Here is a 17,889-nt window from a genome sequence, read left to right as displayed (position 1 = left end):
TGTTATAGGGAGGTCAACTGGTATAACTTGAAAATGACAAAAGATGATAAATTATAAAAACGAATTAATATCATAAAAATTTTTATTTTTCTCTATTTACATTCAATTTTATTCTTTTAATAAAAATATTTCTTCACCAGTTTTATGTCGAAACTTCTTCCATATTGCAAAAGTTCCAACAATGATACCCTAAAATTAAATATTTAAACTTATTACAAATCTTTTAAAAAAATATAGTACAATTTATATAATTTAATTTCTAAAAAATTTAAATATGCATTACTTACAATTCCAAGTTCTATACCAGCCACATAAACTGTTGCATATTTATACCCCACATGATCTAATAAAAATCCACCTAATGACGGCCCGATAAAAGAACTGCGAAAGGTTAAGGTTAAATATTAGTAACGTAACTTTAATAAAAGATTTCTTGTTTATTAAGAATTTAAAATAGTTTACCCAAGTGAACAAGCGGATGTAAGTGTACCAAAGACTATACTGTACGTAGAAACATCATCCGGCAAGCCTGTTTCTCTAAACCAACAAAATTCTACGGTAAAACATCCTTTATAATTTTGTATTAAAAACTTTAAAAATAAATAAAAACAATAGAAATTACAATATGCAAACTTACATTGCTTCTATCATTGCATGCAAGAAAGCACAGATTAATTTTCCTCCCATTCCTAATCCTAGAAACACTTGAGCAACAATAACTAACCATAATGTTCTGTATTTAAATTATTAAAATTTACAGTATATAAATGCATATTATTTTTCCTTAATAAATAATATTTATAATTACAAACTTACGTTGGTAATGGTATGAATGGTACAGGTCCGATGAATAAAAATCCTATCATGGATAAAAATATACCAACTGCACATAAAATTTGTACGTGTCCCTAAAATTATAATAAGAGTTTATTGTATATATTTAAAATTTTAAGTGTTTCAATACAATAATTTAAATAAGCCTACTATTGTGTCGCATAAATAACCCCAAATTGGAGATCCAAGGGCATAGATACCTCCTAAAATAATAAAAACCGTTCCTAATAATACAGGTGATAAACCAAACTGAAAAATGATATTAATCATTGAAATATTTCCTGAAATAAAAAATAAATTTATGTAAATTTTCTTCTTTTTTTAAAACATACTTCTCTTAGATGAGGTTCTAACGTCGCATCGTTAAATCCCAGAGCAAAAAAACAACTAACACAAACTGTTAAATCGATTATATAGGTTGGATTTTTCAATAGTTTTATTAAATTTCCAGGATTTTCTGGTGGTAATTCACCTAAAATAAATTCAATGCTTTAATTAAAATATAAAGTATTTCTTTTAATAAAAATTAAAAACTATTCTAATTATATTTTAAATGTATTAGCAATCACATACTTATTTTTTCTATTACAGTATTTGATTAATGTACATAAATAGATTCCTACAACGAGAATTTCATACGTTTATTCTTTATTCGAAAAATAAGATAAAGATGGCCAGATGATGAAGCAATAAAGGATTAACCTATCGCTCTGAATGTCTTGAACATTATTATTGGTTTGAATCGAATATTTCGGGCCTTCACCCGTGGCTGTTCTCATTCCGGATTGGTCGAATTCATGATTGTAAAGGCATTAAGAGGGCCTTTTCAATCATGGATTCGACCATGATCACAACAGAGGATCCGCCCATCATCACAATTCGAGTGGTGATGGATGAATTAGCTGATATTCAGTTAATTTATATTTCAATGGAGACACTCAATTACGAATGATATTATGTCGCTATTCTTAACTTGGCTTCGACCGTTCGTAAAATATATTTCCATTAACTGACTTTAGCGTCACTTTGTATTTCTAATGCTAAGAGATTCGGTTAATTTTATTCCTTAAGCTCTATTTCTTCAACTTACCACATGGAGGAATGATCAGAAAGGACGTAAAAGAACCTACTAAAAGAATACATCCCATGGTAACGAAAGGTATGGCATATCCACCAACCTAAATTCAAAGAAAAGCATAGTAAAAAGTCATTTTAGATTATATTTTATAAAATTTAATGGATAAAATTTAAAAAAAATTACTTGATATAAAGCACCGCCTATTGTTGGACCCATAATCATACCTAAACCAAAAATGGTTTCTACGATAGACTTAAAAAGATAAATAAAATTTCAAAATTCGTTTTATGTAAATTACAGAAATGTTAAAAATAGAATGAGAATTTACCAAGACAGTAGCTCTTTTTTCAGAAAAATTCATAGCAACGATAGCGTAACTTGAAGTAAAGTAAGCAGCCCATCCCATGGCATCAAACATTCGAATGAGAAATGCTAAAATTATGAAAGTAATTCCAGGAGGTGACCATTCTAGAATTCTAAATGATAAGATCAATATGAAAACATTTACATTATAGATTATCAAGTTTGTCGATAAACTTACCCAAATAAAATACTAGCGGAACCAGATAAGAATATTCCACCGTAAGCTAGAAGATTAGGTGATACACGTGAAGACTGAAAGAAAGATATAATTAATTAACAAAGAATATTTACTGAAAATTCTATTATAATATGATCATATACTATTCCCAAATATAAACAATTCTTAATTGAATAGATTAGATATAATATTAGGTACATTAAACTAATTAGAGGCCTATTTACATTGTTATATTGTCGAATCTTGTTGCTGTTTATAAACAATGTTATATTTAAAGTTCTCAAAGAATACAGTGACGAGATGATATTCTAGTTTGGTTTGGTTTGATGAGATACAGCAACACAGCAAAACACAAAGGGGAAGTTAAAGGGGGATGGGGACCAAAAGGACATCTTTTCAGTTATGTAAGCTCGAAATCGTTAGGGGTAATCGGTACGAGAACATCTGATAAATCGTTTAGGTTCATAAACGTCGGAGAAAAGGCATAACAGAGTAAAATACGAGCGCAGACTTCAAAGCTCCGTCAACACCACTCGGACCTTTCCCGACCCGAATCGGTCTCGGTTTTCGCCTGGAGACAGAATAATGACCAATCGGGGTGAGGGAGAGAGGCACGGAACCAATCAAACGGGTGAGATTCGAGGGAAAATCCTATAAAACCCCAAATCTCAAGGTCAAAACGTCGTTTCTCCTCCAAACAAGTGTTTTCATCAGTGGCCCAGGATCTCAGTCCTTCCGCCAGCATCACCCGTCAGAGTCACTTCCTGTGCAACGGACATTCCTCCATCAAGACTACGGGGCACGCATCTTCTGGCATCGAACCGTACCCGACCAGCGACGTCCGGAGCTCCCCAGCCAAGACGATCTAGATCGCATTTTGTATCATTATTATGTAAGTTACTTTTAATGTTAGAATAAACGGTTCTTGTGAGACACTTGTCATTTTTGCCTCCATCACCACAACCCACATACGATCAGTCCCTAGGCTTTTCCTGACGTGCAATTAACTAATTGCCCTGACAGTCGACAATCTTACACTTAGTTAGTCGCGAGTTTACACTTGACCAACCAACTAGTCATGTGAAGTTTTCCGAGTTTTCTTAACCACCTAAATAGGGGCCAGTTTCACATAGAAAGTCCTCCAGGGAGGTATCCCTCTTGGCAGATCTCTAATGTGTTGGCATTGCCGTATTACATCAGACCTAACCATTTTCTATAGTTTAAAATGTTTTATATAAGGCCTATATTAAACATTATAACAGTATTATTATTATTATATATTACATAAAATACATAAACGCCTTCATAAACTTTACACAATTAAAAACGTATTCGTATAAATTAAAAATAGAAGGGGACCACGGTGCCACTTGTCTCGTCTCGAACACAGAAATACTCCAAGATTTGATATTTTATATAAAAAGAAAGTGATGTAAATTAAAGTTTCTTCTGATAAGCAGTAAAAAAAAAAATCCACGTTTTATCTGTTTGATTGATTTATTTTATTGTTTTTGGGAAAACTGTAACTCTATATTGCAAGGCAGCTGTTAGGCAGTTGTCTAAAACCAGGCTATGACAGGGGTCAGAAAAATGTAGTTGGAGCAGGACTGTCACATATGACAGAAAAATCGAAATGTCTGCATTAAATCCCCAAAAATTTCTAATTCTGAAAATAATATAGGTACTGTACATACCATTTTTCCACAAATAGGCGACACAACAATTACTATCAGCTGATAAAAACCAATTATTAATCCATAAATCGTGGGAGATGCTCCTTTATATTCGGCCTGAAAACAATACATTAAAATGTTATTTTTTTGTGTGTGTAATAACGTTGGTCGGGATATAAATATTAGAATTACTTCTCTGGGAAAGAAAGGAGCTAATAATGCATAACAAGCACCCATAGCAAAATTACAGTAACCGAATGCAATTAACAATAGTATCTGGTTGCGAGTAATTCCTTTCAACACACTTTTTATGCCATTTCTAGACTTCCTTTTCTTTCGAACGTGTTCGTCATTTATATTTACGCTTGTCTGCTCCGTCATTTTTATTCCTAAACAAATTATAAAATTTGTAATAAAATTAAATAATATTTTATCGATTAAAAAACAAATAAAGCAAAAAGTACCTTTACTTTCCCCGCTGTTATGTACAACAGAGGGAAAGTATGGCGATCGGTCAAACCCCCCAAGATTTTTACATTTTAGAACTCGAGGGACTTCGAAACGTCGAGAAATGCAAAAATTTCGGGGATAATTTCTGTGAGTATGGATGTTGGTATGTAGGGGAAGGGGTGGCACGATTTTGTTCACCTGTTTGAAGCTTAATAACTCGTGTGCTTTTGGTCCAAAATTTCTGAAATTTTGCATGGAGTTTTGTGTATTAGTAGATTGATGCTGTTAAATTTTGGTGATTAAAGGTCAAGAGAGTGGAGAGATAAAGGGGGTCGTGTGTATCTCGAGTAAAGTCGAACTTAATGACGATTTCACTCGTTATTAACAATTACATTTTTTTTTTTTTATAAAACCCATCCCTACTCTCAAATTAAGCTTTTTGCCTTTTTATAATAGTTAAAAATAGTTAAAAATATTTAAAAATTTTAATAATAAAATACCGTAACAGATGGCGCCAGCAAATGTTGCCTGGAAAGTTAAGCAACTTTTTTTTTTTATCACGAACACAATCTACTTCTTATCTACATCTTGCTGCTCTATAAAAGATGCGAGTTTGAGTCCGGATTAGTTCAGAATTTCTCACAGGTAAATCGACCAGAATGCCTGAAGCCCGGAGGATTAAAAATAACACCTTCCTCTCGAATTTCACACAAAGCGGATGTTAATCGGTGTAAGTTGAGATAATTTACAGCGAGTTTCTGAAATTTGATATGTTTATTTTCTACGTTTTTACATCGAATTAAAATAAAATAAACATAAAATAGAACTTTAATCATTCCACGAATATTTCAAATCGTTAGAAAGAGAACAAAATGGAGAAATTAAACGTATAATCGTAGTTTTTGATGACAGTTTCACAGTTTTAGAATAAAAACTAGTTCATTTTTTTTACTCACCCCCTACAGAAGGATGTATAACCTCACTTAAACTGCATTTCCCAGGGATAAACCAGCATTCTGGTTTTACCATACGAAAATATCTGATTTCGTGGTCTTTCCCGGATAGATCGACGTGCCAGACAATCTAGAAAATACTATACAACCGCAAACAAAAAGTAGGAAATCCAAATTTAAAATTCTTCGCGCAGTTTTCTCTATGTTATTATTAAAAATACACTAAATGGGTGACGAAAAGGTTAGGCCTTTTTTGTCATCGATTATGATACACTCACCTTCATCTGGAAACAAAGCCGAATCTATCTCATTTTATCTGAAACACTAGCAAGATTACAGAAGCATACAAAAAGTTTTCGTTTTCACAAATCCGTCATTTCACAATCATAATGACAAATAAAAAAAAAAAAAAAAGATAAAATAAAATAAACAAACTTCACTTACAGAGGCGACGTTTGTTTGAAATGAATTAACTGTTGCTTGATGAACAAATGAATAATCTACCCTAAACGTGCATTAGAAAAGAAGGGAGATGAGAAAAGAGCAAGCAGATGGTGAAACGTTTCAGGCCAAAACCAGAGTTTAAAACGTTACGATTTTAAATATAAATTTTTATTTAGGGAATTCGAGAAGTCCTGCAAAAATTTAATTAAATAGAAAATATATATCTATCTATTTGTGCAAATGATTAAGTAATTTGTGACAAAAAGTAAAGTCAGCTTAGTCGTGTAATTGTTTAATAATTTAGCAACATATTTAAACGTAATTATAAAAAATTGTTTAAACTCACGAGTTTAAATAATGATAAAAATTTTTAGGCTGTTTTTAATAAGAACAAAGATTAAATAAAATATTAAATTNAAAATTTTTTTTTTAAATTTAATAATAAATTATAAAGTCTAGGATTATTTTTAATCAATGCAAAAATTAGATAAAATAATAAACTGTACACAAAATCCAAACATTTCTAAATTCCAATTATTCTCTGTTCTAATCTATATATATATAAAGTAGAATGTTTGTTTGTTTGTTCGCTATGTACTCCTAGGCCGTTCGAACAATTGCTACGAAACTGGGTACTTCCGTTAACATAGTATTAACTTAAATAACGTCGAACATACCACCCCAAAATCTTTATCATATTTTCTATATAAATTAATTTTTGTGTACATTTGATATGGTGGATTTACTTGTAGAGCCATCTATTATGAAAAATTAAAAGAATAATAAACTGAATATAATTCATACAAAAATGAATATAATTTCTAAAAATATTATATTTACTTAATTACTGCAACAACGATATAGCGCGCTATATTATTACTTTGATGAGTAGCACTGGCCTGTGTAGAATCAAAACTCGTCAACATGTCTATAACCACGTGGGAAATCTTTCATTGCATCTTAGTGAAAACGTGTATTATGTTTCCCGAAAACTGATGAAACAGGAAAAGTTAAAAGTTTTGACTTGATTCTTTATAGTCTACTAATTGGAATCCGAATACATTATTAATACGTTTAGTTCATTTCACTCTAGGTAATTATTTGTGTTTCTGTAATTTGTAATAAATAAGCATTGATTTGTTGGTTTTATTAAACTCTTTATAAAGTTCTTCCCAGAGGATGAGAACAGTCGGCCATTAAAACGACTTCGTATACGTCACCGTCCACATGACAACTTTGATAGTGATTGGTTGTTCAGAAAGAGAAGTCAAATTTTTCTCGGAAGTCTACGATTAAAAAGTGAGTAATCAAATGATAAAGCTAAATTAACCATCGGATTTGAACTTAGCTAATTAATTACAATGATTTTCAAAATTTTAACTATAGATAGGCGAGTATGATACCATTTTGTATTATATGCCAGCGTGCAACGAGAATTTTCCTTCAAGCAGTATGCAAGGCTGTAAGATTTCGAAGACTCCAAGTTTTCATGGTATTTAAACTTTTCGTTCGTTTTTAGTAACCACTCCTTTGAAGATATATGTCGGGCCCGTCCCTCACCACCATGATCGGCCTGCCGAACCCATAATGGCTTTGCTAAGAGAAGGCTCTCTTAATACCCACAAAATGGAAAGGCATCGCTCGTCTATGATTTAGCAACGTAGCCTCACCACATGCTTTCTGTAATTATTAGAATTTATTCCGTTCTCGCGTGATCTGTATTTTAATAAAATTCCTCTGCTCTTGTCCATTAAGCAAGGAGCCACAATACAGGAATATATAAACGAACTCGTGAAGGTCTACAGTATAAAACAGAACAACTTTATTACTTCAACAAACTTTATTTTTTAAATATCCCGAGTGAATTGTTATTATTTACTTTTAATCTTTATTAAACACTGTATTGTTTAAGATATTGTATTCTGTAGATAAATTACAGATAATAAAATTACAAAAACATTATTGATGAAATCACACCTTTTTTAAACAGAAAAATTGAAGATTAAAACTTTAAAAATAATTATTTGATAATCTATAAACTAATAAATTTTGAAATTTTTTGGTATAATTCTTAAGTTTTATGATAATTTTGGAGATTCATTGAAGGATGGACATGGGACAGAACATTGCTTTGCTTTACTGAGAAGGGCGTTATTTGCATATTTTATTAATTAATAAACTAATTTTTATATGTTTAAGCAGAGTGAGTTTAGGGAGAACATGTAATTACTTGCAGAGTAATTAATTTATATTTAAAGAAATCCCCTAATAATAGGGGACAATATAGACAGACTTAAATAAATTATTTCAGAATGGTGAGACTGGTGGGCAAGATTTTAGGGTGGGCTGGAGCTCATCATCGTCCCACCCTACGTCGTTTATGTCTAGAAAAGGTGTCTAAATGGTCTAATCTGAGATAAACTACTGATTTAGATTCTAACTTTCAAACATTTGAATAATATTTAATTTACAGTACTTATTAATGAAACTGTATTATTTTCATATTAAAAACTGCATATTCACGAGAACGATGTTTTTACCGCGGAATTTGTCTGGCAGCATCCTTTGTCTTCTCTGTTTAAGGTCAACCCCATTCTCCACCTAGTGGGTTTTTTAAAACTTATTATCTTATATTTTAGGTTTCGGTTTTGATTCGTGCAGTTCAGATAGTTGTGTAGATGTTTTTTTATATAGTCTTTAGTCGTTCGTTTCCTATAATAATACTCTTATGCTTTCAGATACAGTTATAAGGTGTGAATTTACTTCCTTTATGTGATACCAAACTTTTGCAAGTAGGCCTATAGTATTGTTATGTATTTGTTGTTTTAGTATTAATCTTACCGCACCATTATTTAAAAATAGGAATTAGTCTTCTGTTTATCAGATTTCTATCTACAGAAATTGAGTTTTTTTTTCGATTACTTTTCAAGTGTAACCGAAAAGTTTGTGCGAGTAAACTTTATCGAGATAAAATGTCTAAAGAAAATCACAAATACATACGTGTCAAGGGACCATTGTAAAAGCTTATTACTTTCCGAAGCACAGTTAGTAAACTATCTTAAAACACGGACCCTCACTCCTTCCTGATGATTTCATCTTCCTTAAAAACTCCTAAACCACTTTNAATAATATATTTCTTCTTATATTATTATCAATTTATATATAATAATTGAAACTAATTATATTTTTATTAAAAAAAAAAAGTAAATTTAGTTTAAAAACTATTCATAAAATATAATTAATTTAGATATTTTTAAATCTATTTTTTTTTAAATTAGAAATTTCATCAGCTGTATTTTAATTTGAAATTGTGTATTTTGAAATTTTGAAATATAAATTCCTGAACGTAAACAACATGAAGTACTCACTTGTAAGCAATATTTTTAAAAAGAATCGAAACTTTCACTGCTGTCGCTTATAAATTATTTCAAAGTTCATCCCGATAATTGATTTGATAATAGGTCGACGACGTCAAGTGATTATCTTGATTGTCACACTGATTAACTGATTGATCAACTTCTAGTTAAAAATTACATTAATTGTAAATCTTGTAACGATCTGCCATAATTGATCTATAATTTAAAAAAAAAAAACACTCAAAAATAAAATATTTTCAGTGGTTTTATCCTCTCCAGCGGGGAGTTTTATGGGTTTTCTTCACGTGTCTAATACCTAAATAGGAACCAGTTTTCTATAAAAGTTCTCTCAACAGGCACTTCCCTGGAGTAAAACTGGAAGCCTTTGACCATCGCACTTGTGTCGCGTGCGATCTGCAAAGGCTTCGAACTTTACTTTTGTGTCTTATAATGTCGCGCCACAATAATTTGCCTATACATTACAGCACCTTTGAGTAATGTTAGTAAAGGAATTTAAGCACAAAGCAACGCACGAAATCTTTTTCTGTAATGATACTTGTTATCCTGATCTATTATCATGGTGGCTGGCATTGCTTCGTCCAAAACTTTTCGTAGTTGTAGTCTGCGTAATATGCACTTTATGCACACGTTAATCTTACCGTCAAATCTGATTCCAGTATTTTCCTGCCACAACGTCCAAAAGTTTCCTTTATTTAGATGCTTTCGCTGAAGTATACTTTTCAACCTTATAATTTTATGTTTTGCTATAAGAGATACGATCTTTCTGCACTTATCAAAAGAAACTTTTTATCACTTTCCTAACTTTTTTACATAAAAAGAAACAAATTTTGCGGCTAATCTATTACTCACCAACTATAACTTGTCTAATTCTATTACTCACTAAACTAGTTATAATCTAGTACTGTAGTTAAGTATGCTATGTGGTATACATAAATAAATGTTGTATTCCCCTGTGGCACGTTATTCTATGGGGGAAGAAGGGCAATTGCCTGGACCCTTACCAACAAGGGGCCCAAAACAATCTTTTATAAACTCGTTACTGTAGTATGAATAACGAAATTTAAATTTTTCGCCATATATGTCATCATTAAAGTATGATAACTGTATTATGAATTTAATAACTACCTATTCAGATGACATCGATGCTACTATTTTTAAGGAAGAATTATACAATTTGCAAAATAGAAAATTTAAATTTATTTTTATTGATGTTAAATTATACTAAAAATGAACTAGGAAATTCGAACCCGGATTCCCTAGGATTCGAACTAGGATTCGAACCCGGGTCCTCCGTAGTAGTAATACAAAATTGCTACGTGCCCAGACTTAAAGTTCGGCCCTATTGTTATTTATTTATTAAATATAAATAAATACTCTGTGCTTTAAAATATATTTTTGGCCAAAACAATGTCGGATTAAATGCAGATCTTTGAAGGCGAAAAAGTTCGATGTTTAAATAACTGTAGCTCCAGTTTTTGAAAAGATTTCTTTTTCCTATCTATCCACCTTTAAAGAAAAATAATTCATTATACGTTGTGAAATTATTTAATAAGGTACACAAGGGTAATTTCGAAAGTAAAGGCTTCTAGTTTTTTTAAATACGAAAAAACGTTTTATACAAAAATAAAGTTTATATCGTTTTAAAGCGTGAACATTTGTCTATTTTTCTACATAATCGCCATTTTGGTCGATGCATTTTCNCCTCCGTAGTAGTAATACAAAATTGCTACGTGCCCAGACTTAAAGTTCGGCCCTATTGTTATTTATTTATTAAATATAAATAAATACTCTGTTTATAAAAGTTTTTTGATCCCAAAATAAAAAGAGATACTGTATCAAAATCAGAAAAAACATGTCATTTTTCTCATCTATTCTAGTCATACACGCCGTATGTCAAAATAAATACAAAAAACTGATAAATTCAACACGAAATATCAAAAGATATCGTCAGGTAAATTCTATAAATATTTTAATTTTATAGGAGAATTAAAATATAACAAATAAATAAGAATTTTATTTAATAATATACAATAACATTCGTAAAGCTTTAATCAAAATGTGCTAATTCTTACATGCTACTTGAATAGTTAAGATTTTGGTTTAGTGGCACCGTTTTCGAAGTTTATCAAAAACTAGGTGGACAACATTTACAGAGTCGAAACGTCCATGTAATTTTACATATTCTTGAAGATTGTAAGCTCAAGTTCCACGTGAGATAAGAAAACCCGCACGAGTTCTTGATTAACGTTTTCAGCCAGTTTCACCCATTGCAATACGAAGAATTTCGTGTGTTTCGTTTACTTGAGGAATATATTTCACGCCCGAATCGTTCACTTCGTCGTCGATAATAAAATAATTCTTTTCTCCACTTCTAAGGTTTTGTTTCTGTTTGCTTCAATGACATTTAATAACAAGAAAAAGCAAATATCATTCTTATATTTCTTTACGGTTCCTTATACTGATTGCTTATGATTTCAAAACAATCTACTAGTAAAAATAAATTCCTGATTCATTAACAATTACATTAGCCATAAGTTTTATTACGATAATTCCGAATAGTCCATATATACGAATCGTAAAATATCTCGTGATTTCATTCTCATATTGTTGAATTTATTAAGTTGTTTTAGGTTACTGATACTTTAATTTTAAATAGTTTAGAATAGTCGTGCCAATGTCGTCGTGCCCAATGGCATTTATATCTTTTTATGCATTCTCTCTTGTGACCGGATGAATGTATAAGGAATGAACTCGTTGCCACAATATAAAACAAATCAAGATCAACGTCCATTGTTTAAATTCGATAGTTACCCGAGGACCTTTAATACCAAATAAATCTTTATGTAATGCCCTTGAAAATACAGTTCTTAAACTGTAATTTCAGGGGCATTACGTAGAGATTTATTTGTTATAATCATCGAAGAATTGGCATTTATTCCTCTTATTGCGTCATCGATAAGTAATACCTAAATTTTCTCCGTGATCTTGTTTACAATGTAAATTCGGACATCACCCTCTCTAAATCGTAAATTACTCGCAAAATCAATAATTATTCTAATGTAGAGATTGATTCTGATTTTATATTATGAGCAGTTTAGTCTAGAAGTGTCGAGTTTCTCCATTTCTTTTTTTATTTTTGGTGATCATCACAATGTCGAGCTACAATTTTTGGTCTGCAATTTGAAAAAATTGTACACTTATAAATTCCCATCGTCGTCCGTCCGTCTGTCTTTCCTTAATGTTGAGAATAGAGTTACATAAATGAAAGTCGGGACGAGATATGGAAAGCTTAGGGACATGAGGCCTCGATACATGAATTTCCGATGCAAACTGGAAGTCACGTTATTTTAAGTCAAAAATCCCCCCGTAAGGTGTTAGATGACAGGCACGACTCTATTGTTAAAGGAAAAGTATGGTGTACAGGGGCAAGACATTACAGTACTAATTTGAGATGGAGACATATTTTTAAATTAAAATACATTTAAAATATAATTAAAAATTGCAGCATGGCATTGTGACTATGTTACAATAAACAATTGCTGATGGCCGGATGGCCAAGCGGTCAAAATAGCAGCCTGCCGCTTTGGAGAATACGGGATTAAATCCGGATGGGTCGAATTTTTCGGGGTGGTCGGTCTGGATACGTAAAGTTACCGACTTAAAGGGGAGGATCTATTAATCCCGTAACAGGATGACCCTTAGGGAATTCCGCATGTGGGCTGTGGCGAAAGAGGCAATTGACGACAAGTGTTTTCACAAAAGAAAAACCGTTTATTTGGTAACGTCCATTCTTACATCGAGTTTAACAGTTCCACTTCCTTAGTCTTTCGGGATGGAGAAAATTCCTTCTTCTGTCGAGGCCCCGGGGAGAAATAGATAGAATCGTTGGGGGTTGTAGACGCTGGAAGAGTTGCTGCGACGCCTGTGAGTTCCTAGACGAGAACCTATCTTGTGCCGCCGCCAACTATGTAAGTTGACGGCGGCACAATTCGCAATAAAAGCAAACGGTGAGCTTAATCCAGAGAAGACTGTCTTACGACCTTCAGGTTCCTATTTTTATACTTTTTCCTCCGCTATCCGTATTTCCGATTGGTTCCTCGTCCCATTCCTCGCTTCCCGATTGGTTCCTCGTCCCATTCCTCGCTTCCCGATTGGTCCTACCTGTGTTCCTAGGTGTGTTCCTAGTCTCGCAACCCGAGACCAACTCGGGTTGCGAGAAACGTCCGATTCTAGGTGTATCCGACACCTCTTCGTCTACTGTGACCGGAGATTGTTGATAGAACAATAAGACCTGCAATCATAACTCAGCCCGTTGGTTGTGATTTTTGTCGTCTTGGAATTCTAACGATCATATCAATTTTTTTTCTCTTTTACCGAAATTGTTCTCCCTAGGTCGATAATTTACGAATGCTTGGGTCAGAGTTCTACCAGTTTGAGTGCTTGTGTTAGAGTTCTACCTTTCGGTTTTACATTGACAGATCGTTTAAAAAATTTGCCAAGAAGAACTTGGCCGTATTTCGAATGTTGGGTAGACGATCTTTGACCTCCGAAATCTCCCGTTCTAAGAACTTTAAAATTTGGCTTCTCTCACAACACGTCGAGTCGCGACCATGGAAGCTTGTTCGCATCCTTGGTAGCGACTCAAAACCACCAAGGTTTAATAGCATCAATGCCTCTTATCCACAAGCTATAACAAGGGGACAATAGGATGTCTAAGAGTTAATATCTCGGGATGAAAAAATGATTAAGAAATAAACTTTGATACGGTAGCTTGTGTATAAGAGGCATTGATGCTATTAAACTTTGGTGGTTAAAGATCAAGAGGGTAGGAGATAGAGCGGGGTCACGTGTGATATTTCAAGAGGGTCGGGGTTAATGAAGATTTTACTCGTTACTAGCATTTGTAATTTTTTTTGTATGTAAGACTCGTTTCTCTACTCAAAATTAATCCTTTTGCGCTTTTATAATAATTAAAAATATGAAAAGTTTATATAACAAAATCTCATAACAGATGGCGCCACACACAGTTTTATTTATTATAATTAAAAGTATAGAAGTTATTTTCTAAATAAAATCTCACAACAGCCGAGAAAGTTACGCAACTCGTTGCTATTGATAGATTTTTGTTTATAAAAATCAGTTACATTTGTTGAAACGAACGATCTTCTTCTCAGTTTGAATATAGAAAGATCTATATTTGATTGTTTCGTGTAAAATACATACACGATATTTTCTATCGGTCAGGTGAATTCATAAAATTTGCTTATTTAATATACTAATTAACGTTTACGTAACTAAACTATAACACGCATATTTAATATAACCGATGACGTCAGGTAAGCGCTCTTAAAATGGCGTCGGATAAACGAAATATTACGAAATTCAGTAAAAATTGCGCTGTCGGTCAATCGGAAACTTGGTCGGAAAATACCGGACGAAGGAGAGGGAGGATTTCTTCTAGTTTTGGGGGTGGCGAGGTAAAGATGACGTTCGATTTTAGAAAATGTCGCTTCTAACCCCTTGTGGAGAATGGAAACCGAAGGCGGAGGGCGGTAGGGACAGTCTCGATCCCAATCCGTCGTCACTCTGGGGATAGAAACGTGAAAAATGCAGATATTTAGCCTTAAAATTCAAAAAGAATCCGTGACGTCAATCGCATTCGAATTCGTTGCGAGCTTTCTAATCTCGCAACAATTGCCGTTTCTATGGAAACGCGTATTGTTGCAACACGATTTTGCGTCACTTTGCACGTTTTTCGCTTGCCGGACGGACGTGTGCGCTCTTTGCTCTTGTTTCTGCTGTGTTTTTTGCCTTTTTTACGTGGTTTTAAGAAGACTTGTGGACGCCGACATTACACCAAGTAAGATTTTAATTAAAATTTAGCTAGTTGTAAGATTTTATTTTCGTTTCGTTTAGTCCAACTCTCGGAGACGACATCGGCCGACTCGGACTTTGCATATTCGCGTTAAAATCTGCCGTCGCTTGTGTTTTTCGTTTGAATTACCATCCGAAACGTACCTCTTTCGACTTTTAAACCAGCCGCCACATTGGAAAGCGACCGAAGCGCCGAAAACGACGGATGCAAAGGATTAAGTATTTGTTCATTGGTTTATTTTCGTAATTAATTAATTTAGATTATATTTTATAAACACGGTGAAAGAATAAGGATTATTTGCAAATATCTTATTTATAGAAATTCGATTAAAACTTATTTAATACTAACTCTAAATACGAATTGCGTATCGTAATTTTAACTAAAATATACACTCGAAACCGGATGGACCGAAGGATACACGGAGACCGCATTCTGAAGCATGACACGTTCCTTCGACACATCCGGGACGTCAAAAATTTCGCCCTTTCACCTCCGACTTCTCCATTGAATCTACGTATTAGTTACAACGCTTTTCAATGGCTTACTTTGCGAGAATTAAATTATCTGCAGCTGTGCGACTTAAAACACAATCTAATACACTTAACAGTTATCTATACAGGCTGGACACAAAGAATTCTTTTCCTTAAGCTGTTTGTCTCTTTCCACAACGCGGTCTTTTCCGAGTGCAGTCCATCTTCCACACTTACGTAACCCTTTGCAAATGCTTTGTGCCACTTAAACGTTCGTGTCCCGGCTGCGGGCACGTCTTGTGTTTTCGTCGACTCTCGTACGGAATTTCTTCGCACGAAACTCTCTTAAATGCCATCGTTGCGGTTAGGTGACGCACGTTAGGGTAAATTGCTCTAGAACGAAACACTCGTTACGACTTGGGCTCGAGATCGAGTACGAGTGCCTTTTTCGCATGGCTACTTTTCTGTCTTGTCTTTACTTTTCTGTCGTACAAATAAATACAAATTACACGCAAGAGAGTTTATTCGTTCCGGGTCGGTCGTCTCTACTGTAAATGCAGTTGGAACCTTCTAGCAATTTCCGGTAGGGTCTAACGCGAGTTACACGAATTCCGATCCGACGTGAGTATAATCTTGAGCTTTTTCTGCGTTAAGTATATCCGCATCCCATTAATATATATATATTTTTTTGTTTCTTTACAGAATGAAGAGCTGGCGGTTTTGGCGTTGGCTGCGGCCCAAGAAGATGAAGAAGTGTGAAGGGCGTTCTCCTTCCGCAATCGATGAAGAGAGGGTCTTTTCCCCCTTTGAGCGGGGAGAGGAACTCTCTTCCATCGATTGCGGAAGGGGTTCTTCCTTCACGGGATCGCCTTCGGGAATAGCGGATGTCGACAGCATTCTCTGTTCCGCGTTGAACGGAGAGGAGACATTTCGCCATTCGGACGTGTTCCGAAAGGTGAAATGTCTCCATGTTGACGACATCATCTTTGACGCACTGGGAGGGGAGGAATGTTTCGATCATTCCTCCCTTTTCCAACGAGTGGGATCCTCTCGTTCGGTGTGGGCAAAGATGGAAAGGAAAAAGCGTCGCTTCGTAAGAGAAGTGAACGACTTTTTCCTTTGCTATTTCTGAAGGATATTACTAACCTAGGATAAGAAGGCAAGAGGTTTTTTTCGTTTGTTTTTTCCTCTTGTCATACTAACAACATTTAAATTTAAGGTTTTAGTTTCAATTTACTAACGTAGGATAAGAAGGCAAGAGGTTTTTTTCGTTTGTTTTTTCCTCTTGTCATACTTATATTTACTAATTTAGGATAAGAAGGCAAGAGGTTTTTTTTTTTTTTTTCCTCTTGTCATACTAACATTCAAACTAAAACCTTAAATTTAATTTACTAATCTAGATGTAAGAAGACAAGGGGTTTTTATTTTTTTTCCCCTTGTCGTACTCACATTAGTTTAGTAAGTCACATCCACGCACATAAACAACAACATCCCTCACGCTGAAACACACAGTTCAAACAACGACACATTCGTCGCATCCAATCACCAACCATTCCATTCACGTGCATTATAAACAACACCGTTTCACAACACGAACACGCTTCCCAAAATCCAACCTCTGGGTCCACGTCCCGGGAAGCGGTAACATCGGTCGATACGACCGATGGCTGAAGAGGCTCTGGTAACAATTTACTTTTCACTTATCTTCGCCATTAAAATTTAAATTCAAATTCTTGTAATGATTCGTTTACTTGTATTCAAATGAATTTTTGTTAATTATATAGATAAAAAATTTTTCACAGCAAGTGAAAAAGATTCTAAACGATTGCTTTACCAGTATTTCTCATAGAATAAATTGAATGTGCACAAAAAGCAGAAGTGGATTAACATACGTAATACACATTCCAATGATAAATACAGAATGTGAATATAGTAGAATGAGATTATAATAAAAGCTACACACTGCGAATGAAAACATTAACTTGCGTAAAAAAGGTAGACGTGGTAAGGGTATTCTACACACGCCACTTTTAATGTAGTTTAAAATACTCCTGTATTTAATTAACAAAATAATAATACGAGGATTGTCCCAAAAGTAATGCACACAGTTGGCTCTAACTCGAAAAATATTTATTGAAGAAGATACAAGTGATTACAGGCCTTGAAAATAATCCCCTCCCTTATCGATGCACGC

The 17,889-nt window shown here is 33.7% G+C and overlaps 2 protein-coding genes across 6 annotated transcripts; one reads left to right on the top strand and one right to left on the bottom strand.

Moving 5' to 3' along the window:
* Window positions 1–68: 68 nt before the first annotated feature.
* LOC111634944 (MFS-type transporter SLC18B1-like) lies at window positions 69–12,125 on the bottom strand. Of its 5 annotated transcripts, XM_023379802.1 has the most exons (15): window positions 11,423–12,125; window positions 9,342–9,492; window positions 4,319–4,515; window positions 4,148–4,243; window positions 2,454–2,527; window positions 2,241–2,388; window positions 2,096–2,164; window positions 1,925–2,012; window positions 1,167–1,306; window positions 985–1,083; window positions 817–908; window positions 638–733; window positions 463–537; window positions 288–381; window positions 69–189 (listed from the first exon to the last, which is right to left on the bottom strand). In XM_023379802.1, exons 3-15 carry the CDS (start codon window positions 4,505–4,507, stop codon window positions 109–111), a joined length of 1,341 nt encoding a protein of 446 aa, XP_023235570.1. In that variant the 5' UTR covers window positions 4,508–4,515; window positions 9,342–9,492; window positions 11,423–12,125; the 3' UTR covers window positions 69–108. The 5 variants fall into 5 exon arrangements, with proteins under 5 accessions (XP_023235570.1, XP_023235578.1, XP_023235562.1 ...); XM_023379810.1 differs by lacking the exons at window positions 9,342–9,492; window positions 11,423–12,125 and adding an exon at window positions 9,989–10,251; XM_023379794.1 differs by lacking the exons at window positions 9,342–9,492; window positions 11,423–12,125 and adding an exon at window positions 5,974–6,152.
* Window positions 12,126–14,535: 2,410 nt separating this feature from the next.
* On the top strand, window positions 14,536–16,987 carry LOC111635269. Its single transcript, XM_023380184.1, has 2 exons — window positions 14,536–15,210; window positions 16,398–16,987. Exons 1-2 carry the CDS (start codon window positions 15,056–15,058, stop codon window positions 16,825–16,827), a joined length of 585 nt encoding a protein of 194 aa, XP_023235952.1. The 5' UTR covers window positions 14,536–15,055; the 3' UTR covers window positions 16,828–16,987.
* Window positions 16,988–17,889: the final 902 nt, after the last annotated feature.

This window comes from Centruroides sculpturatus, unplaced genomic scaffold (assembly GCF_000671375.1).
Source record: "Centruroides sculpturatus isolate CEXI.00-Female unplaced genomic scaffold, Cexi_2.0 scaffold108, whole genome shotgun sequence".
In the NCBI taxonomy this organism is placed as follows: Eukaryota; Metazoa; Arthropoda; class Arachnida; order Scorpiones; family Buthidae; genus Centruroides; species Centruroides sculpturatus.
Note: the sequence above shows the minus strand (reverse complement) of the source record. Positions and strands in the feature narration are given on the sequence as shown.